The sequence below is a fragment of the Mustela erminea genome, chromosome 20, assembly GCF_009829155.1.
Source record: "Mustela erminea isolate mMusErm1 chromosome 20, mMusErm1.Pri, whole genome shotgun sequence".
Lineage (NCBI taxonomy): Eukaryota > Metazoa > Chordata > Mammalia > Carnivora > Mustelidae > Mustela > Mustela erminea.
In genome coordinates this window covers 13,923,345-13,946,778 of record NC_045633.1, presented here as the reverse complement: position 1 = coordinate 13,946,778, position 23,434 = coordinate 13,923,345, and the positions used below count along the sequence as shown (strand labels likewise).

The 23,434-nt window shown below is 48.3% G+C and overlaps 1 protein-coding gene across 4 annotated transcripts in view; it reads right to left on the bottom strand.

Moving 5' to 3' along the window:
- The window catches only part of CPPED1 (calcineurin like phosphoesterase domain containing 1), a 101,016-nt gene that overhangs the window by 26,483 nt on the left and 51,099 nt on the right, over positions 1-23,434 (bottom strand). For 2 of the 4 annotated variants that reach the window (XM_032327897.1, XM_032327895.1), the window contains one exon: positions 6,924-7,346. The exons of 1 other annotated variant lie outside the window; for it this stretch is intronic. In XM_032327897.1, the coding sequence (XP_032183788.1) occupies positions 6,924-7,346 (423 nt within the window). Of the gene's footprint in view, positions 1-3,694; positions 4,245-6,923; positions 7,347-23,434 lie in introns of those variants that run through there. One more of the 4 variants, XM_032327896.1, reaches the window with a different exon arrangement.

The following is a 23,434-nucleotide window of genomic DNA, read 5'->3' as shown; positions in this document are numbered from 1 at the left end:
ATGTTAGTATTGTGATTTTGTACACGTAAACAGTCACTGCGGTTTCCCGTGCGCTGGGCCTCCTTTTTGCAGTGTCACAATGGGAGTGTCCAGCGGGACTGGTCATTTTCAGTGGGAGGGTGGTGTCTCCCATACCGGTGGGGCGGGGTGGGGGGGGAACCCTCTGCCTGTCCCGCTCACCCCCACCCTCAGTGCCTCGCCCAGAGCGCGTGCTCTGCGTGCAACAGGTAAATGTTGACTTAACTCTGGGAACCAGCAGCACACACTAACACGCGCCAGATTCTCGGTTTATAAATATTTACAATCAGGACTTGATTTCGCCTTTAATGAGCCCAACTGTTAAGGATACCTCCGAAGTGAGAAACGGAATCCATCACTTCCCGCCAGATGCAGCTTCGGCAGTTGGTCTTTTATCTGGCTTGGCGGGGAGGGAGGCACAGGCATCGACTGAATGACGAGAGCAGCTCGTTTGTACCATGGGCTGGTCAAATGGGAAAACAGACCCAGCCTGGGAACATGAGCTCGGGACCAAACGGAAATTGCAGAGGGTGAATCTCTTCAAGCAGAGAGCCTCCCGCAAACTCCGGAGTCGACGGATGCTTCAAGGAGTTGATGAGGTCTCGCTTGAGAGTTGGCTGAAAAACAACGACTAAGATAGCGTTTCAAAATGCATCTTAAACAGAGGGCATTGGGGGGCGTTGGGGTGGCTCAGCTGTTGAGCATGGGACTCTTGATTTCGGCTCAGGTCGTGATCTCACAGTCGTGAGATCGAGTTCTGCGTCGAGCTCTGCGCTTAGCACAGTCTACTTGAGATTCTCTCTCTCTCTCCTTCCACCCCTCCCCCTGCTCAAGGGCTCGAGCTCTGTCTCTCTTACTCTCTCAATAAATAAAAAATATCTTCAAACAGAGGGCATCGTAAGACAACCGCCACTGTCTCGCAGATGCACTGGCTAGCTTCAGAAAGCCGGACTGCAGTTATGCCCTCACTGGTATGTTTCCCAACACACGATCTCGAGTGCTCTGTGCTTTAGAAAACGTAATGAGGAGTCAAACGCTGTCACCAAATTCTGCAGGAATTTTCCATCTAGTTGAGCGCTCGCCCCCTTTTAAACTAGTACCCTCGGGACGCCTGGGTGGCTCAGTTGGTTAAGCAGCTGCCTTCGGCTCAGGTCATGATCCCAGCGTCCTGGGATCGAGTCCCACGTCGGGCTCCTTGCTCAGCAGGGAGCCTGCTTCTCCCTCTGCCTCTGCCTGCCACTCCGTCTGCCTGTGCTTACTCTCTCCCCACCTCTCTCTCTGATAAATAAATAAAAAAATCTTAAAAAAAAAAAATTAAAAAAAAAAAAATATATTAAAAAAAAAAATAAATAAATAAACTAGTACCCTCTTTTGATACAACTAAAAATAACGTGTATTCCTCATTCGCGCTGAAAAATCTCAGACTCCTTGAGACACAGTCTGTCTCCCGGCACATCCCAGGAGCTAAGAGATGTTCTGTCTGGCTTCACTTCCTGCGGTTTGCTAACTCCTTTCTTTCTCGACTTATAAACTCCCGTTAGTGGACATGCCTCCCCTTGCTTGGAAATTCTGGCACATCCCCTTTCGAGAAGACGCTGCCCCTCCTGCCGCCGCCCGGGGCGGAGAAGGGCTTCGGGGAGGAGAAAGCCAGACCCACGTAAAGCAGATCTGCCTGCCGTGGGCTCGTGATCTGACAACGGGGTCATCTAACGACCACCAACCCTGCCCGGAGCACACCCCACGTCCGTGCCTCACTGTGTCTGCTTCTCACACCAACCCTAGGAGGCTGGGACCCAGATGCCCCACGGAACAAGCGAGAAAACTACGGCAGAGAGATGCGGAGCAGCTTCTGCGAGGTCCCTGGCTGGGGAAGCGGCACCAAGGGATCTGAACCAGGTCTGCCTGAAGCCCAGGCCTGCCTGCGCCGTGCTGTGACAGGGCCTCAGCCCGCCCGCCCGCATGTCCCCCGCGCCACGACTTCTGCCTCGCCCACAGGCTGCCAGTGCTATCGCTTCCTGAGTATTTTTCCTCGACTTGAAGAGCTACTTACATTTTTTTTCTAACGCGTATAGAAAACAGACCTTAGGGTGAGATTTTAAGTATTAGATTCTAAGCGCCCCCTTATCCCTCCCACCCCCTATCCCCACGCCGTGTCGTGGGCCTCCAGGGGAATGTGCCTCTCCCAGGCCAACCCTCTACTGAGAAGCCCAAGGCTTGCACTGGGCAGAGCCCTCAGTAAGTCAGGCAGCTGCCGCCGTGGGGTCACCGGGAGCTGGAGGGAGACACATGCACAGTGTGGACAGGGTTTCAGGGGAGGGCACAGGCGTTGCATGGCAACAGGAAGACTTCTCTAAGCCAAGGGCAGGAAAAGTAGGGTCTGCGGGCCCACGCCTGCTTTTGTAAATAGAGTTTTGCTGGAACACAGCCATGCCGGTTTGCTTACGCGTGTCTGTAACTGCCTCCGCCTTCCAATGGCAGAGCTCAATGGTCGCTACGGGGCCTACCGTCCACCCTGTTCACTGTGTGACCCTTCGCCGAAAATGGTTACCGACCACCGCTCCTAGGTGATACGTTTCCTATCCAAAAGCCAGTTGGCAATCACCAATCCACAGGTAATCCAGACCTTACCAATGATTCTGCTGGTAAGTACGTAAATCAAATTTAATTCCATCCCACTTAACCAACATTTATTTATTGCTGGGGCTACTACACGACAGTCTTGGCAAGGGGCTGGGCTCACAGAGGCCAAGGAAGCTGGGGCTGTGTCTCTTAGAGGAATCAGGATATAAACAAATAATTTCAATACAACTCAGTGAGACATTAGAGTAGGACCTGAGGTTTTATTTTTCCTATAAAGTGGACCCTGAAAACCTGACCTTTTTGTTCTTTTAAACTTTGACATTCTAAAACCATTACCATGGGCTCTTTCTCTCTAGTTGTTTTTTGTTTTTCAGCATCAATACTGGAGATGAAGCTATTTCTGTGAAATTACTCATTAACTTTTATAGGAAAGATCAACTTACTAGAAGTTACCATAATTGCCAGATTCGCTCTGGGCTCCCGACTACAGGGTTCTCATCTCTGTGTTGAGAATGGAAAAAGGAAAAGGTATCGAGACGTCAAGGGAGATGGGGTCCATTAAAGAGCCAGACTCTTGTTTTTCAAGACTGAGTTTTTAAATTGGAATCTGTATTAACTGGGTCACATATTAACCTTTTGCTGAAAGAGGCTTGAGGGACAAGAGACAATGGCCGGGTTCAGCCACGGTTTCATTATCTACTATCTGTCTTTGCAGTTCAACCAGGTATCAGGTGAATTAAGGGGAAAACCAATTTCTACATCCCGTGGATGTGATGACATTGATTGTCCTCGGGCAGAGGAAAGGGAGAGCGACAAGAAGGGGACAGCATCTGCGCGCCTGTCCCGCCCTGGTAACCGCGTCCGCTGACGACCCACGATGCCTCTGGAGCGCAAACACGGTTTCTCACCCGGCTTCACAAGCGAAAACAGAATGCGTCTGTTTCTAGGGAAACCTGACCAGGGAAGTGCACAGGCTCCGATTCATACAATGTGTCCCCGTGCACAGAGCGGCCCGTTTGTACGGTAACACCCTCCTCCTCATTTACCCCCTCCCGTTTGAAAAATTAATGCAACAATGAGAGATGATTGTTGATGCTCGTTATTAAATCATTTATTCATCCCACACGATGATTCAGAATTATTCATGAAGCTTGCTGGAAGGAAGCTGGGTTTTACCTCCACGGTGGTTTGTGGAGGGAGGTACTCTTTAAAAGGGTATTTTATAACAACACAATTACCATAATTAAAAGCTACCCTGCTATTCTGATGAGCTTTTGACATATTTCTGAGCGCTGGCATTTTAGCACGAGGAGATAAATGAGACCGGAGCAGGACTAGGGGCGAACAGAGCTGCGGGGGGAGAAGCTGGAGGCAACACGAAGCCGCGGCGTCACCCGATTTTATCCTGGTCCTTTACTAATCAATTTTACAGAATGTCACTGGAACTTTTGGCTTTCCCAAACAAGTCCGAGAATTACATTCTGTCACCCGAGCAACCGCCTGCGTTACTGAGTCGCGGGTGCGCATATCCCCGACAGCCCACCTACCCCTGCTGCCAAAGCAAGCAGGTCGCTCGGCCTGCCACCGAGCCGGTCCACATCTGGTCTCTGATCTCTTCCCAACGTTGCCCTTGGTCTGTTCTGGGTCTGAAAGGCCAGAGAGCAACACGCCTGGTTTGAGAAGCCACTAACACTGAAAGGCGACAGCAGGAAGGGCACCATCTCTCTGCTACAGCCTGGTTACGCAGGCTCAGAGGAAGATCCTGAGGCCAAAGACCGAGAGGATGCCTTCCCCTACGTGAAGGTGCGTGGTGGGTACAGAAGGGGGCTGCGTGGGAAGAGAGAACAGGCTGCTGTGTGACCTGGACAGCCAGCATGCAGATCAGGGCAGAGGCACACAAGTGGCTTTACCCACAAATGAGGGGCTTGGATGCTGCGGGACTTGGGAGTGCACCTTGGAAAACTTGGCCTGGGAGCCCCGTGAGAGCGCGGACCTGGTCTGGTGCTGCATCGATAAAAGGGCCGTGTCAGTCCCTCACTTGCTCCACAAACACTGATGCGGCGGCTGATGAGCGAAGGCCCGAGCCAGGTGTCCTGAACGCAGAGCTGACCACAGCAGCAGCCCCACGCTCCAGGGGCCGAGCCTAGAGGGAGACTGAGATGGGTCAATGCGAACAAGTCCGCTGGGATCAGGGGAAGCTGAGGAAGAACCAGGTGGGGCTGCGGGCCCCTCCTACGGAAGGTGCCGGAGTTCAGTAGCCAGGCTAGGTGAAATGGAGGAGGCGGAGACCAGGGGAAGAGTGAGAGCCTGGCCTTGTCCTGGTGGTTGGGGGAGGACCCCAGAAGGGAGGGGCATCATGGAGCTGCCGTGATGACCCAGAAGGTGGCCCCAAGAAGCAGACAGTCCCGAGAGATGTTAAAGGCACTAGAAATACCCGAGTATCCTGGGCAAGGAGGCCCTCCTGGAGATGGCTCAGCCAGTGTTCCGGAGCCTGGTGCCAGGGAGAGCCGCATGAGACCACCAGTTCCTCCTCTCTGTCTCACGCTGAGCAAGCGAGCTCCCAATCATTGCTTGGCTTCCCAGGCCGCTCAGCCCATGGGAAGAGACTCTGCCCCTGGGGCTGAGGGGCGGGTCCCAGTCTCACTCCAATCAATCCCTGGGCCTCTGGGTGGTGGAGATCCATCCGTGGGCTGAGCCCACCTCCCAAGACACAGGCCAGCTCTGGATGTGCAGACGAATCTGTCCTGAGCCTGACGGGGAGGGGGCTGGTGCATCCCAGACACAAGCCCAGGTCCCTGGTGGGCGGGCAGCGGGCGTCCCCCGAGGGGCTGCCCTGTTAGGGCTGTGGGCTCTCTCTTTGTATGGGTCTACAGGTCTCCGTATCTGGTGGTGCCTGTGGGCTGCATCTGCTCCTCCGACGAGGGGAAGCCCAGAACCACATGCCACTCGAGAAGGTGGCCGGCAAGAGCCAAGAACAAAGAGCAGTCACGGGGATGGCATCTGCGTCACTTAACATTTGATATGAAAGGACTCATTTCATTGGCATTAAATGTTCTCTCTGGCATTATTCTGTGACAGCTAGTCTCCACGGTGGCACTGACGCCATCCTGACACTTTATTTCCTTGTCATCAAAACGGTTTTGTGCACCAGCTCAAGCATGGCACGAAATTTCAAAGACCTCAATAGAAGTTTCCCAACTTCATCTCCATGGAACAGCTGGAAAATGTCTCCAATTATGCGAGCTTTTTGTAAAATGTCTTAAAAATACAAAAGGGCCTATTGTACATTTCACAAGTAAACGCAAACACATTGAACGCTCGAAGATGAAAAGAAGAGTGTCAAGACTTTTTTGTTTAAATGAACGCTTGCTACCAGGTTGGGCCACCACCTCCCTCTCCCTATCTCCTAACAAATAAACGGATGTATTTAAATGTTAGAAGTGTATCAGGAAGTACACTCTGGAAAGATCTGAAAGGAGGCACTAAAACAAAAACAAGAGACACAACAGTTGTCAGAAATGGGATCCTGCCAAGTCAATGGCCCTGCACGGAGTCAGCTGAGAAAGACCCATCTCTCAACAGCGACATGGTGGGGCAGCCAGGAAGGGAGCTGGAGGGTGTGCAGACCGGTACGCCATCGTGTGTGTGTGCGCGCGCGCGCGCATGTGTGTGTGCACACTCTTGCGTCAACATGTGATTAGCTGATAACTGACAGTGGGTTAAACTCCTGGCTTTGGAGGAGAATTCAGTCCCCATCCCGGGAAAACCAAGGAGGCGCCTCCAGGACCTGCTCGTCCCAGGACCTCCCAGGGTTACAGCCAACACTGGTGGAAAGCCCAGCTCTTAAACATCACCTGCCGTTGACCGAATGCCTACTTCCCAGAGGTATGAGAACAGATGCCCCTGGCATTAGCCCTTCTCCCGGGGCCAGTACACAGCAGTCAGACCCCCGCTACCCTCCGTTAACTGCATACCCGCAGGACCTCGCCCTCGGCTGCCAGCAGCTGCTACAACTTCACTACTTGGTAGGCCAGGGGCTACTGTAATGATCTGTAGGCCCCCCTCCCTGAACGCTAATGACCACTCTACGTGAGAGCTCCTACTGCTACTCCCACTTTACAGGTGAGTACACTGAGGCTGGGAGGGCCAGGCAGCTTGCCCAAGACCACACTGTCTGTGGGGGGCGGGGCTGGGGACAGAACCCAGTTGGGTCCAAATCCCCATCTTCTCTACCCTTCGCCAGGCTGCAGGAGGTGGAAGAAGGATCTGGAAGCCTCCCCTCCAGACGGCCCCCCCAGCCAGCCCCTGGGGCCCCGGGTCTCTACCTGCTCTGGAGAGCTTGTTGGCCACCTCCTTCCGCACGGACTTGGTGAGGTTGAAGTAGTCGTCATCCTCGTCGATGCTGTGGAGGAAGAGCGGGATGTGCTGGAAGACGATGGCGTGCTGGCAGTGGCGCCGGCCTGCGACGCGCAGCTGCTGGTCCAGCCACTGGTCCTGCGCCTGCTTCAGGGCGGGGCATCGGGAGGCATCGTACCAGAACTGGGAGTTGAGGACTAGGAACAGGACGCCCCCGACCCAGAAGCTGAAATAGTCGTCCCCCCAGGTCTGCTGGAACTCTGCCACAGTCTCGGGCGTGGGGGTGTTGCCCACGTCGTGGTTGCCGCTGACCAGCACCAGCGGGATGTCACGGTCCACGCGTGCCAGCACCCGCTGCAGGTCCGCGGTCTGCTCCTTCCGCCAGGGCATCCCTGCAAGAGGGAGGGTCACAGCTGAGACGGCCGGGGCTACCCCTGTGCTCACCAACGTGAGGTAAGAGAGCACAGTCTAGAAACACACTGCACCCGTGCGCAGAAACTGCAAACGGCAGCTGTGCGTTAAAAGCAAATGAGTAACTTCGGTGGGAGCCTCTGTCTGTCCCCCTTCCCTCAGGATGCCTTGGAAATTCAGTGTCCGAGTGGCCATTTGACCCGGCGGTGCTGACCGAGTGGTGGTTCGTAGTTACTCTAACACTAAAGGTCAGCGAGGCTTCCTTTCTTTTATGCAGATGAAAAATAAATACACAGTTGCTGCTTTTTTGTCCCATCTCAGTGGGTCATCATACGCACCTCTATCGTGTATGGACCCAGCTTTGAACACTGGTCCCAAACCAACTGCTATTACAGTCATTCTTTTCTTTTTTTTTAAAGATTTTATTTATTTATTTGACAGAGATTACAAGTATGCAGAGAGGCTGGCAGAGAGAGAGGGGGAAGCAGGCTCCTTGCTGAGCAGAGAGCCCAATGCGGGGCTCGATCCCAGAACCCTGGGATCATGACCTGAGCCGAAGGCAGAGGCTTAACCCACTGAGCCACCCAGGTGCCTCTATTCTGACCACACCTACGGCCTTGCTGACCGTGTGAGCACCCTTATGGGGAAAATTCTTAGAATCTGAAGGGCCAGATCAACTGGCACATGCACCTTGCCACATCTCCCCCGCCCCGGCCCACACAGGGGAAGAGGTACTTTGTATTCCAGTAACGGTGTATAAAAATGCAAGGGGTCCATGTCTTAATATTAAGTTTGTCTCCCTCACCCCTCCAGACACACAGGCTTCAGTATGGAGATAACGTATTAAAACTTGAATGGATGGGATCTGAAACGACCACTTCAATTCCAAATCTGGTTTTTTGGCCTTTGTTTTGCTTTTTGAGCTCCTCTGTGCTAATTTACCCAACAAATATTTATCGGGTCCTGACTACGTCTAAGGCACTGATTTCGTTACTGGGGCCAGCGGCGAGCCAGACACACAGACCCTTCCCTCCCAGCCGGGGAGTCAGATAACCCACCGATCCAGCAAACAAGGGCAGTATCAGTCCGTATCTGTCAGTATCAGTCCATATCTGTCCATATCAGACGCTCACGGAGCATTACTGACAAACGCAAGGTGGGGAAATGACAGAACTGCTGCACCACGTCGGTCCCGAGGAACACGCTCAACGTTATGCACAGACGCCACAAGGAAAAGGACGAGAGGGGAGAGCAGCCCCGCTTCCCTCGGGAGGATGAAAACTCACCTGAAAAACCTTGCCATGAGCAGACGAACATTACACCTAACAGTCCACGTCCGCCACGAATGTAAAAGACGACAAAAAAGGTCCTTACGGAGCAACTGTAGTAAGGAGGAAGACCTAACGCAGACGGGCATTCAGTCGAGATGCTCATAAAACAGGCGGGCATGAAGCAGGAACAGGCAGAACCAACTCAGGAAAGAAACAAAGGAGAGAGGCAAAACTCTTTCAGAACTTACAACTGGAAGCAGCCAGCAGTGGCCAGATCTCCTTTCCAGACAAGTCTCTGCCCTTCTCTGTTCTAAATGGCCCGTGGGAGCCTGTAGAGAAATGTGCATTCTCTGATGTACCTGTGCATCTCCCCTCCGTCCCGCCTGTGTACGGTGCGACTCAGGTCTCCTGTGTCACGTGTCCTTGCTCGTGGCCTTCTGACCCGGGTCCGTTTCAGGGAGCCCTGGTTGAGTCCCCACTGTAACTGTGAACAGATCCATTTCTCCTTGTAATGATGCCAAGGTTGGTGTGCATTTTACTTTTCGCTGTGGTATTAGGTAAGAGGTCAGAATTTCCCTATCTCACTGAAATAGTTTTATAATTCATTCTGATAAAATAAATAAATAAAAAGAAAAGAAAGAGGTAGATCTACACTGATACTCTAGAAAAATCATTAGTATACTAAGTTGAAGAGGTAAGACATGGAGGAAAAAAAACCACGTGTAAATTTTTAAAAGGCTTATAGATATTCATCTACTGTGAATAAAACTTCTCCAAACACAAATGATAACTCTGGTTAAATCTGGGAAACAGGAGAGAGGAGGACTTCCACATTCAGTTTAAAACCCTTTATACGACATTTTAAAAATTCCTTCCTTCCTTTTTCCAAACTTATATAAGATTTCCATTTTTTAAAAAAGATTTTATTTATTTATTTATTTATTTATTTATTTATTTATTTGTTAGAGAGAGAGAGAGAGAGTGCACAAGCAGGCAGAGAAGCAGACGGGGCAGAGAGAGAAGCAGGCTCCCTGCCAAGCAAGGAACCTGAAGTAGGACTTGATCCCAGCACCCTGGGATCATGACCTGAGCCGAAGGCAGTGGCTTAACCGACTGAGCCACCCAGGTATCCTTATTTCCATTATTTTTAAAGGGGATTTCTTGGTGTTTTGTGGTTTGTTTGTTTAAAAGGGGGCTTTTAGCCTCAAGCTCCCGAGGTTTAAAGAAGATTCAGGAGGTCATTCAAGAAGCTGCATTTTCAAGTGATCCCAGTATCTCAGATGAGTGGAATCTGGAAAAGGTGTCTGCCGGCTGACTCCGGGAGAGCTCCTGAGGGGAGAGGCAGGGCAGGTCTGGCCTGGCACGAGGAACCAGGACTCCCTTCCCCACTGGTGCTGGCCATTTGCCCACCTCCAGCGTCCACCTCCTCGCTGCTCTGGGATGGCCCAGACTGTGGGTATCTGTGTTGACTTATCTTATCCCCTCTAAGACCCCCTGGCTAGGTCTTTTCCCATGTCAACAAACAGGGAGGATGAATTCTTTATGGCCGTGAGCATGATAAACCATTTCAAAGGGACTCCATAAACCAAGGTTAATTCATCACTACTTTCCTTAACCAGTGTTCTAAAAACCCCCAAGTTGCCACCAATGTTCCCGTCTTTCCATTCATAGCTACTTGGGAGCAGCCAACACTAACCTGGCACTTACCATGGGCAGCACTGTTCTAAGAGCTGTACCCATATTAATCGGTCTGACAGCCAGTGGGGGCGTCAGGATTTGAACTCAATGTTCCAGCTCTGACTGCTGCCTCTCAATCCAGTGTCCTGGCCCCAAACTAAGGTCCTAGCTTCCTGGGTGACTCCTCTCAGCTGTCCTGATCCACAGGACATGGGCTTACAACCCACTGGGGTGCACAGCGTATCCCATTCCTGATTTTCAAAGGGCATTTTGCCATGAGGCTTCCTATACTGACTGAGCAGACATAAAGAACATCCAATTAGTTAATGACCATCTAGAAAAAGCATCTTAAAAGAAAGGCTTACTTAGAACTCAGAAAGGAGACCTTGTCCACAAGCAAGCTACAGGGTAGAATTGTGAATTACACACAGTAATAGGATGTTTGTTTCCAAACTTCAGAGGGATCCTGCTTTGGAGGAAATCACAAATATCCCCCAATAACCTGTTTAAAAAAAAAAAAAGATGAAACCCATGGCTTTGCTAGGTACCCTCAGTCAAATATCAGCCTCTCTTTTGAGGCTTTTCTAGAACCTTCTGAACGCCACCCCCACGTGGAGGCATGGTGTGGAGGGGGAGTCTAGGACACCGGGGCTTGGTCCTTGCCTCTTGCGCCTTACAGGCCATGCGACCTTGGTGAGTCCCTTAGTTCCTCTGAGCCTCGGTCTCCTCATGCGTGCAATAAGATGATAGGCTCCATATCTCAGAGGGCAACTGTCAGGATTCATACCAAGATAATGATTTCCAGAGTTCGGTAGGAACAGGAATGCAAAAATGTTAGCTGTCTTCCCTCCACCCCCACACCCGAATGTACTGAATTCTCCCTTTTTTGACCAGTGACTCATAGTACGCACATAGCAATCAATAAATCATTTCTGAAGGAAAGAAAACATTCCCCAGGGATATAAATAATTTTTAGGTAAGAATTTAAAAGTGAAGGAGTAACTTCTCAACTGCAGAAAGCCAAGTTTAAGGAAAACATTTGCGTTATTTTCAACACACTTTCATTTGTGTAGGTCAGAATTTCTTTAGGGTCAGAGTATCAATAATCCCTTATTAGCATAGCTCATAGTACACCTTAGCACAGCTTCCTAAGGAAGTCATAATATTACAGCAAAGACCAAAGCCAAACCTACCTAGCGTCAGGAATAGAAACAATGTTAACTTGGCCAAGGGCAAGAGAGTCTCCCTGAGTGTCTTATGGATCGAGTAGGATTCTGCATTTTAAAGGCAAGACAGAAAGAGAGGCAGGGAAAGAAGAGACGAGACTTTGGTGAAGGAAGAAAAACTACAAGAAATGCCTCAGAAGAGAGAAGGTGAATCCATTAAAATTTTAGAATTATATGTTCTAGTTCTGTGAAAAATGTTGGTATTTTGATAGGGATTTCATTAAATCTGTAGATTGCTTTGAGGAGTGTGGACGTGTTAACAATATTGGTTCTTCCAATCCATGAGCATGGTATATCCTTCCATTTGTTTGTGTGAACGTCACAGAATTAGAACAAATACTCCTAAACTTTGTATGGATCCAAAAAACACCCTGAAGAGCCAAAGCAATTTTGAGAAATAAGAACAAAGCTGGAGGCATCACAATCTCAGACTTCAAGTTATATTACAGAGCTGTAGTGATCAAAACAGTATGGAACTGACCCCAAAACAGACACATAGATTAATGGGACAGAAGAGAAAAACCTAGAAATAAACACATACTTCTACGGTCAACTAATCTATGACAAAGAAGGAAGGAATATACAATGGGAAAAAGACAGTCTTTTCAACAAATCGCGTTGGGAAAACTGGACAGCTACATGCAAAAGAATGAAACTACACTCGTTTCTTACACCAAACACAAATATGAACCCGAAATGGATGAAAGACCTAAGTATGAGACCTGAAACCAAAAAATCCTAGAAGAGAGCACAAGCAGTAATTTTTTTTTTTTTTTACATTGGCCATAGAAACATGTTTTCTGGATATGTCTCCTGAGGCAAGAGACACAGAAAGCAAAATTAAACTACTGGGTCCACATCAAAATAAAGACCCTCTGCACAGTGAAGGAAACCATCAACAAAACAAAAAGGCGATCTACAAAAAGGGAGGAGATACTTGCAAATGATATATCTGATAACGGGTTAAGATCCAAAATTATATGAAGAACTTATACAATACCAAAAAACCCCTCCAGGGACGCCTGGGTGACTCAGTCGGTTAAGTTGCTGCCTTTGGCTCAGGCCATAATCCCAGGGTTCCTGGGATCAAGTCCCGCGTCAGGCTCCTTGCTCTGCAGGGAGCCTGCTTCTCTCTCCACCTCTGTCTGCCATTCTGCCTGCTTGTGCGTGATCTCTTTCTCTCTCTCTGACAAATAAATAAATAAATAAAATTTTAAAAAACAAAAACAAAAACAAAAAACCTCCAAATAATTCAATTCAAAATGGGCAGAGGACATGAACAGGCATTCTTCCAAAGAAGACATCTAGATGGCCAACAGACACATGAAAAGATGCTCAGCATCACTATCATCAGGGAAATGCAAATCAAAACCACAATGAACTACCACTTCACACCTGTCAGAATGGCTAAAATAAGAAAGACAAGCAGTAACAAGTATTGGTGAGGATATGGAGAGAAAGAAACTCTCTTGCACTGTTGGTGGGAATGCAACTGGTGCAGACTCTATGGAAAAGAGTCTGGAGGTTCCTCAGATAATTAAAAATAGAAACACCACACAATCCAATAATTCTACTACCGGGAATTTATCCAAAGGAAACAGTAATTCAAAAAGATACATGCACCCCTAGCTTTATTATAGCATTATTTACAATAGCCAAGATATGAAAGCAACCCAAGTGTCCACTGACTGATGAATGGATAAAAAAAAGATGTGGTACACACACACACACACACACACACAGAGGAATATTACTCAGCCATAAAAAAGAATGAAATCTTGGCTTTTGCAACAACAATATGGGTGGGCTGAGAGGGTATTATACTAAGTGAATCAAGCCAGTCAATCAAAGACATATACCATATTATTTCACTCAAATGTGGAATTTAAGAAGATAAGTGAATAAACAAAAATAGAGACAAGTGAAAAACCATATTCTTAAATACAGAAAACTGGTGGTTGCTGAGGGGAGGCTGGTGGGGAAGAGGGAATGCGGGAATGTGAACACACTGACCATGTTGAGCACTGAGCAATGAACAGAACTGTTCCATCACTATACTGTGTACCTGAAACTAGCATAACACTGCATGTTAACTACAAATAATAAAAACAAAAAGATGAGAGGAGGGGGACTGCTCTGGGCAGGTCTCCAAGGTGGAGGAGGGGCAGCTGCCAAAAAGTGGGTCCTGCGAAAACATGGACCCTGATGTCTGCACACACCTCTTGACTGATGAGAAGTCTGGATGGGACTGAGGGGGGCAGGGTGGAAAGCTGTGACCCGTTCAAAGTATGTATTTTTAAAAAATTTTTAAATGCGAGGAGTTTAAGATAAATCCAGGAGGTAACAAACATTATCGAGAGAATTACAAAATAGTTATTTATATAATTCATTAATTTTGAATTTTGAATAAGATGGGATACCACGGAATGCGTAACCTATCACTATTAATATGTATTAAGGCAGAGACGGTTATCTTCTTGTTTTGAGAACAGCATTAAAATATATTGCCAGATAAAAATCTCTTAGCAAACTTGGAAGAGATGTAAACATGCTTCACCAGATAAAGTATGTCCACAAAAACCCGGTAGCTAATGTCACGCCTTGTGCATTTCCCCCAGGAGTGAAGACAGAGCAAGGGTGTCTGCCCTACTGTTTGCATTCAGCACCCCAGCAGAAGCTGTAGCCATTGCACTAAGGCAAGAAAACAAGCACATAGACTGGAAAAGAGAAAATAAAACTGCCTGTTCTCAGAAGACCTGACTGTCTTCATGGAAAACCCCACCAAAATCTATTTTTTAAAAAAAGTTTCTAGACTAGTAAGGGGGATTGACTTAGGGGCTGGATGCAAGGTCAATATATAAAGATTCTATTTCTACAGACTAGCAATGGAGAATTGGAGGTATAAGGAGAAATAATTGAAAGATATGTAGGGGGTAGAAACAGAGAGGAAGGACTTGAGAATCATTCTCCAAGGGCACCTGGGTGGCTCAGTGGGTTAAACCTCTGCCTTCGGCTCAGGTCATGATCTCAGGGTCCTGGGATGGAGCCCCACATTGGGCTCTCTGCTCAGCAGGGAGCCTGCTTTCCTTCCTCTCTCTCTGCCTGTCTCCCTGCCTACTTGTGATCTCTGCCTGTCAAATAAATAAATAGAATCTTTAAAAAAAAAAAAAGGAAAGAAAATCATTCTCCATGTCTCAGGAGTTGGGAGGCCAGTCATGTCCTTTACTGACATGGAAAAGAGTGGGGAACAAACAGATTAGAAGCAAAAATTGAAAACGTGCTGTACTGATAGAGATACAGGCGACAAAAGGAAAAGGCAGACAAAAAGACAAAATGGACTTCTTGCCAGTTAAAAATTTGTGTGCATTGTCAGACCCGAGTATCAACCACAGAGTGGGAGAAAATACTTGCAAAATCCCACATGAGGTACGGCATTAATATTCAGAATATACAGAGAACTCCTAAACATCAGCAACGGATTCGGGCTCCATCTTCTGAAGGGAAAGTATCACGGGGCTTCCCTCCGAGTCCGTCTCTCAGCCAGAAGTGCAGGCACATACCACGGAAGCGGAGTGTTTACCTGCCAAGCACAAAACACCACGACAGACCTATTTTGTTTTCCCCTTTGGGGATTAAGGAGAACAGAAGCTGCCTCCAAGCCTTGGGGATTATAACCCAGCTACAGGGAAAAAAAAAAAAAAAAAGAACAAGAAACACACAAGGAACCCACATGTTTCTGTTCCCCTTCCACTATCCCCATCCCGGTAAGCAAAACCGCAGTGACGGCAGAATTCCATCCAGAAACTACTGGAGAGAACCGTCCACCTTGGAGACCTTCTCAAAATCTTCTCTTCTCTGTGGAAGCTATCTGAATAACAGATGCTGTGCATAGATTTCAACCGTGCTATGAATCTGTTTACTGGTTCAGCAAGAAGATTTCTTTTTTTTTTTTTTCCCCAAGAAGCAAACCAACGCTGTCCGTAGCAAACCGACCAGGAAGGACGTCGCTTACACAAAACGCTCTCTGGTCCGTGGAGGCACAAAGACTTAAACGAGAGCTGCCAGGAAAATGTCAAATAAGGAGCGGGGCAACCTTGGCCGGCACAGAGCCCAGTCCGGTGACTGAACGGGCTGCTCACTCTGGGGGGACAAGGGGACTCCCCGTTCCGGGCGGCGCTCCGGTAAGCACACGCTGAGCCGCTGCTCACAAACCCAGGCACTTCCCCAGCGGAGGCGGGGGCAGGAGAGGAGGGTGAACCAGGGTGTGACGGGGAAGGATTTCAGCCTGCTAGCTCAAGTGTCCCCAACTGTGCAAGAGCGTACAGTTTCGTATTTACTCATCACCAGCTCTAAAAGGACATGATTCCTGACAAATGTTTAATTTGAAGGAATGTGTATGACTTCAAAGCTAAAGCACAGAGAGGCTTTTCTTTCTTTCTTTTTTCTTTCTCTTTTTTTTGTTGGGGGGTAGCATGCTCTTTTGGATTCACAGAGCATCAGTTCATTGCTCTGTTAGCACGGCTTACAGATGGGCGCACCAGGGCTTACTGCGGGGAATGGGGAGCCAGCGCTGAGCTGCGTGGAGCCCCGGGCTCTACCCTGGAGGGCTGGTCTGAGAACTGGGAACTGGCCTATGTGTGTGTGGGGGGGTGTTCCCAGTAGTGGATTCGGGGAGGGGGGACACAGGGGTCTTCAGCCTCACTCTGTGACCAACCAGTTGTGCTCTTTTCAGTTACGAACATGCCCCTTGCCACCATTAGTGAGTTTCTATCTGCCAGGGCACCAACGTAAGGACCGCAACAAGATCATCGTCCTGTCGCCATGACACTTCGTACCTAACGATGCACTGGTGTAATCTGTCCAGGCATAAAGCAGCAGCAGAAACTTGCTCTATTTTCAACGAATGGAAAATGAAAATGATGATGTCCCATGTATGGGGCCGGGTACCCGGGGTAGCGTGCTGAAGGGGACAAACACAGTTCCTTCTTCACGGAGCTTCGAATGCGTACCCAAGGCTTCTGCCGGTGCCAGGAGAGGGAGGACACCTCCACTTGATGTCACGGACCACCCTCCCAGGACCCGCCAGGACCCGTCAGGACGGGTCAGGGAACCACTGACCGACGACAAGGAGCAAAGAACTCTCAGAGCCTTATGACAACAAATAACGTGACCCCTGGGTTTACGAGGTACAGTTAGGACATTCAAAAGTGTGTCAGCTATCGAGGAGTTCTCGACTTGTTGGAAAGTATCCAGGGCAATCACGCCGACAGGCATTCCAGCCGGTGGTAAGAGGGGGGACACAGCAGCAGACTCTTGGATCAAATCATCAGAGCTGCCAAAGGCATCAGGGAGGTCACTGCAATTGGAAGGGGGACTGGAGAGCAACACCACTTGCATTCAAGCCTTCCACTTGGGCAGAGTGATGTCAGCTCCTCGATAAAGACGATGCTCTACACTTTCCGAGTTCATCCCAATACTGTACTTAAAAACATTACAATACAGATACATTCACCCGCAAAGGTCTGCCGCTTGATCAATCATCCCCTACGAGCATCCAGCTGTATTTTTTTTTTTCAAGGGGGAAAGACGTTAGAGTTATAAAAATTTTTAAACTTCAAGGACAGTTTTCACTTTGCCAATGTATTGTGTGAAAAAGCTGGTTTGTACACGAGCTGCTTGGACCGCAACGACTAGGGTCTGCCACAGAAATAACATTCTATGTAACTGGCGATGAGATCTCAGGGCCACGCACAGTAACCTAGTTAATCCGCAACGCAGATGAACGCACTCACTGAACTCTGCGAAAGTTACAATCATGCCCTTCCCACCTGCAATGTTTACCTTCCCAGAAAAATATTTGGGATTTCTGTTAGTGTGGTCAGTTTCTGGGTCTTTCCTTCCTTTCAAAAATGCTGCTACCAGTTAGCCCAAGAACCTAACCATTATTTACAGCCACAGGTAACAATGATTGCAAGGGAATTTAATATACTAGAAGAGAGGAATGTACATGTGAAGTAATGAGTACACTGAATGCATCTGATCAGAGGTTCGGCAGAGGAATAATGATGTGGTTATCTATACTTAGGGATATTACTGGTTACATTAATAGAAGAAAAATGTACTCAATGAGTGGGGTTTTGGGATAACACATCTCTGATAGATGAAGAAGCAGAGGAAATATAGATGAAGGGTCTTTAGGCTGAATATATTCTTGGGACCCCAAAGAAAGAGTGAGGTCAGCCAAGGTCAAAGTTCGAGTTTAACCAAGTAAAGCAAATAACTCTCCTAGGTGACTCAGAAGCTCACTCCATGAGAAGAAATCATAAATATGAAGTCCGCTATCCCTCACAGAATTCTTACCATGTGCTAAGCATGGGCGTTACCGCATCCCGATGCACCTGTTACTGTACTAAAGCCCCACTATGTGACGAGTCGACCTCCCTGGCCAGGACACTGGGGCCCCTCCTCAACCTTGCTTTTCTCAACCCTTTTGGCAGAAAGGACTTAGACACGAGAGTGATCATGTTTGGTGAGACTGAGAGTTAAAAGCCATCTTCGAGCCCTAAGAGCTAAAGATGGCGGACTGGAAACACATACTTAGCTCTGTTCCTTCCACACACCGTACCGCAAAGACAGTAAACGCTCCAGGACTAAGTAAGAGGTGAGGAAGAACAGCCACAGAAATGCGGAACCCCGAGAGCAGGTGAACAAGGGGGCTTAGCTCACTCAGAAAGTTAAACAATCAGCTCAAAGTAGGAAAGGTTAAGAGAGCAACTCGCTTGGTGCAACCCTAAGGAAAACACTCTGGAGAGATTTACTGAAGCTCAACCTCCATTCTCCTGATGACCCATCAATTCCACTCCCAGGATTGTCACCGAAGAAGGACGTGCACCGGTCTAAAGAAGACACGAGTTAAGAGCATTCATAGCAGCGTTCTTCACATGAGACACTGCGGACTCTAAGAAACAAACAGGGTTTTAGAGGGGGAGGGGGTGGGAGGATGGGCTCAACCAGTGATGGGTATTAAGGAGGGCACAGATTGCAAGGAGCACTGGGTGTTATATGCAAACAATGCATCGTGGAACACTACACCAAAAAATAATGATGTACTATATGATGACTAACATAACATAATTTTAAAAAATAGGAAAGAAAAAATAAAGTGTCATTACAGAAAAAAAAAGAAAAGAAAAGAAAAGAAAAGAAAGACACCCCAAACAATCAAAACAAGGGAAAACAGATATTACTTGGAGAAGGAAAGAAAAAACCATCTTCACTATTCTCAGGGAAGGAAAAGATATTGTATCCCCATCAAACAATTATAGGAGTAATGACCAAAACAGCTCTTGAAAATTAAAACCATGGTAGTGGAAATAAAGATCTCAACAGAAGGCTTAGAAGATAAAGTTGAAGAAATACCTCAGAAAGTAGAGTAAGCAAAGAAGTTGGGCAGGGGGAAGAGGGGAAGGAGACAATATTTGAGGGCCAGTATAGGAAGTCTAACTAATCTAAAGAACATTAGCGCGGAGAGTATACAAAAAAAAAAAAAAAAATCTCAGGAGGAAAATCATCACTGAAATAATTCAACAATATTTCAGAACCAAAGGCCGTGACTTTAAGTAAGTAAATAAGGCAGATTCACACCACAGTATATCACACTGTTATATCCAGAACCCTGAATACCACCGGAAGATCCTACATATTATCTCCTTTCATATAAGGGATCAAGAATCAGAGGGGAATTGAACCTCTTAAAATCCACACTGGATGGGCAAAGGCAAGGAAGCTGAGCTTCCAAAATGCTGAGAGAAAAACGACTGCTTTCCTAACATTCTATACCCAGCTGAACTACCACAATCTCCAATTCACGTGAGGCTACAATGAGGGTATTTCAAATATAAATTCTTCTCCAGAAGCTACAAGAGCCTGTCACCCACCTAACAAGGAAGGAAACAGACAACATGACAGAGGTGAAGGTAGTCAGTTTCTAGAATGAGGGCAGGAGTCTCAAGACAATAGCTTTTTGCAGGCTTAGAGGAACCAGACACAAAACAGAGAACTTTGTCCTAGACAGAACTCAAAAAGCTGAAGATGACAGAGTGCCCAATATTTTTAAATGTACTGACAGGAAATCTGTGCACTTTCACCTGCGGTTGAATTAGTACATTTAAAAAATTAAGGGGCGCCTGGGTGGCTCAGCCAGTTAAGTGTCTGCCTTCAGCTCAGGTCATGCTCTTGGGGTCCTGGGATTGAGCCCCACATCAGGCTCCCTGCTCAATGGGGAGTCTGCTTCTCCCTCTCTCCCTCTACCCCTGTACCCCGCTCATGCTCTCTTGCTTGCTCACTCTCAATAAATAAATATTTTTTAAAAATTAAGACATTTTGGAACACCTGGTTATCTCAGTCAGTAGATCATGTGACTCTTGATCTCATGAACCCCACCTTGGGTGTAGAGATTACTTAAAAAAATAAAATAAAATCTTTAAAACAAAAATTAAGACAGTTAATCTTTATTTTAAAGATTTTATTTATCTGACAAGAGAGTGAGACAGCGAGAGAGGAAATACAAGCAGGGGGATTGGGAGAGGGAGAAGCAGGCTTCCTGCAGAGCAGGGAGCCCAATGCGGGGCTCAATCCCAGGAACCTGGGATCATGACCTGAGCCGAAGACAGACGCCCAACAACTGAGCCACCCAGGCGCCCTAAGACAGCTTGTTTTAAAAACGCAAAAAGAATCTGCAGGGAGGAAAATCATCAGGACATACAAATGTGGCCCGTTGTGAATGATGTTTAAGGTAATGTGTCAAGAGATGAACTACTATAAATACCAAATACTGATATAACTAAAATTAAAATTTAATGAAGATGTAGATTCAATAAATAACAAAGGGCAGATCCAGAAATGGTAACATAAGCATGTTATTTAGGAACTACAGAGTGGTGATCAACATCATGAGCCAAAATCACGGACGAGTGCTGCTGCTGGGAAGGACGCCACGACCAGGTCAAGAGTTGTGAGCTGCCCTTCTCATAAGTCTGTGTACAATGATCTGACTCCCTAATCTGCACGCCTATATAATGCTGACAAAGATGAAAAACTGAACCAGAGAAGCAAGACTTTAAATCACAGCACTATTTTGGGTCACTGTAAAATAGCAATTCCATAACCCGTATAAACTATTACACAATAATTTTTGTGGGGTGCCTGGGTGGCTCAGTGGGTTAAAGCCTCTGCCTTCGGCTCAGGTCATGATCTCAGGGTCCTGGGATCGAGCCCTGCATTGGGCTCTCCGCTCAGCGGGGAGCCTGCTTCCTCCTCTCTCTCTCTGCCTGTCTCTCTGCCTCCTTGTGATCTCTCTCTCTCTCATATACATAAATAAAATCTTAAAAAAAATAATTTTTGTAATTAAGAAAATCACTTTCCTGTACCAAAGGTATTTCCATGTCTAGAATGTAGTTCGTCCCCTCCGAGTGGCTATGGGGTTCTCACAAGGCCCCGTCATCAGAGCAGATGAGGTAGTGGGGGTAAACACAGGGGATCACAAACCCTGGTGTGCACCCCACGAAGACTGCGAAGCAAGAGACGGCCTCAAAGCAGAGATCAGCCAGGGCCAGAGACGAAACGGCTCCTCTGTCCTACCTTGTACTCAACTGCTCTCCCCTGCCCACCACCAGACTTCAGACACCGGGCAAGGCAGGAAGATGCAGGACAGGAAATGGGGTGAGCCCTGCCAACAGGCAGAGAAGTGGGGAATGTTGTCCGGAGGGTCAGCTGGGGAGATGTGGGTCGCTGCCATTGCAAGTATATGGATGTCTGGGGGACCCAGGGAGCACCTCCTTTTTTTTTTTTTTTAAAGCTTTTATTTATTTATTTGACACACAGAGATCACAAGTAGGCAGAGAGGCAGGCAGAGAGATAGAGGGAAGCAGGCTCCCCGCCGAGAAGAGCCCAAAGCGGGGCTCGATCCCAGGACCCCGGGTCCATGACCCGAGCTGAACGCAGAGGCTTTAACCCACTGAGCCACCCAGGCACCCCATTCCTTTTCAAGGGCCTGAAAATCTGCCCCTCTGGGACGCTCCACTGAACAAATACTATTTCTCCCCCTCCATCCCTTGGGCAAAGAGACAGAATGAGCAGGCACTGACTGTAAAGCAATTTGTACCAAGACCCAGGTGCCCCTTCCCCAAAGATGAACTGCACATGGTGAAACAATATGTATAATTATACTGCCTGCTTTATAGGGTCGTTAGGAAGATGGAGTGACTTCATCTTTGCAAAGCACTTAGAACAATGCCTGGCACACAGCAAGCCCTATATAAATATTAGTGATGTTAGTAAAGGAACGGAAGAGAACATGGTGTTTTGCAGAGGCACAGTGGGAAGTCTCTGTCCAGAAGCTGTGCTCGTGTGCGGAGGAATGGGTCCTACAACAGACTTAAAAGGGACCTGCCCCTCCTTGGTGCCCCACTGAGGAAAGGAAATCGCATGTAGATGAAACTGCCCCCAGTAATGGGGGAGACGTAGGCCTGGATATCCTTACCGGCAGTGTTGAGGCCTTAGCGGACGTGTAAATGGACCAGAGCACCTGGCATCTGGGACAAGAGACGTCCTGGGCCCTTGTCGTGTGCCTGAGCTTGCTGCCGGCGTTCTGACTTTGTTGCAGTGAGCTGGGCATATGGGGTGGAGGGTGAGGGGGTCCCTGTTCAGTCTAAGGTGGCTTGGACCTTCAGAAAACCAACCCCGATGCCAGCAAAGGTCTGAAAACTGGGTGCAGCACAAGGAAATACTGCTTAGCACTCTCCCCACATGAGGAGGAGGTTTAAATACCTCTCGATCTTGGCCCTCGGTGTCTGGAAACTTCCAGCTACTGTATTAAAAGAAAGTGAATTGTAACCCGGAGAGAAAACTACAAAGGAAACGGGGCAATGACTTAGGCTCAGTATTCTTCCCACTGGCTTAACAAACATCTCCTGGACACCCACTCTGTCTGGGCACTAAGAGCGCAGATGAACGCAGAACACACACACCGCTGGCCCTCTGGGAACTCACCCACTAGCGCAGAGAGACGCAGCACAGCTAGGACAGACGGGGTGCTGGATGTTACCAGGCACTAAGTGTTACGGGGAAATCACCCCAGGGTGGGGGTTAGGGAGACGATGGGAGGAAAAGCAATTTCACAATCAGGAACAATCTCGGTGAAAAGGGGACGTGCAAGCAAAGGCCTGAGGCCAGGGTGACACGCATCCGGAGGGTCAGCAGCAGCTCGGGTACGGAAGAAAGGGGAGGAGGTCATGGGAAGGGAACAGTACGTGTGAGAACAGAAGGGAGGCGAAGCCCACTGGGAGGAAAGCGACAGGAGACGGGGCAGGCGGGGCGGGATCAGGCAGAGCCTTGTGGCCCACGGTGGGGACCTGTCCGGACTCTAAGAGCAATGGGGGTGGGGGGTCCCTGAAGGGTTTTGAGCAGGGATGGGCACGGTCAGGATGGAGGTTTCAACCCACCCCACTGGCAACATGGCTTGTACTGGCCACAACTTTTCAGAAGAATGAAAGAAGAAAGAAATGAAGAATGAAAGGGGAAGTCTGCAGAGCCCCCTACCCCCCGCAACCTTACTGAAGATTTCTACGAACCATGTCAGCTGTACAGGCTGCCCGGCTGGCCAGGTGGTGAGAAGAAAAGGGACACGGGAGCTGGGAAGCCAAGGGGCTCGAGGCTACCGGTGTGGTGGCCAGATACAGAAGAGCAGAAGGGGGAGGCAGGAGGAACCCCTAGATCACGTTCTGTCTTCCTGGTATTCATCCTCTCAGTGTCAGGGGACGCCTGCCGCAGGACTGAAGGATTTGGTCATTTTTTAAAATATAAACATTGCTGGCATCTCGTTCTACCAAGGAAAAG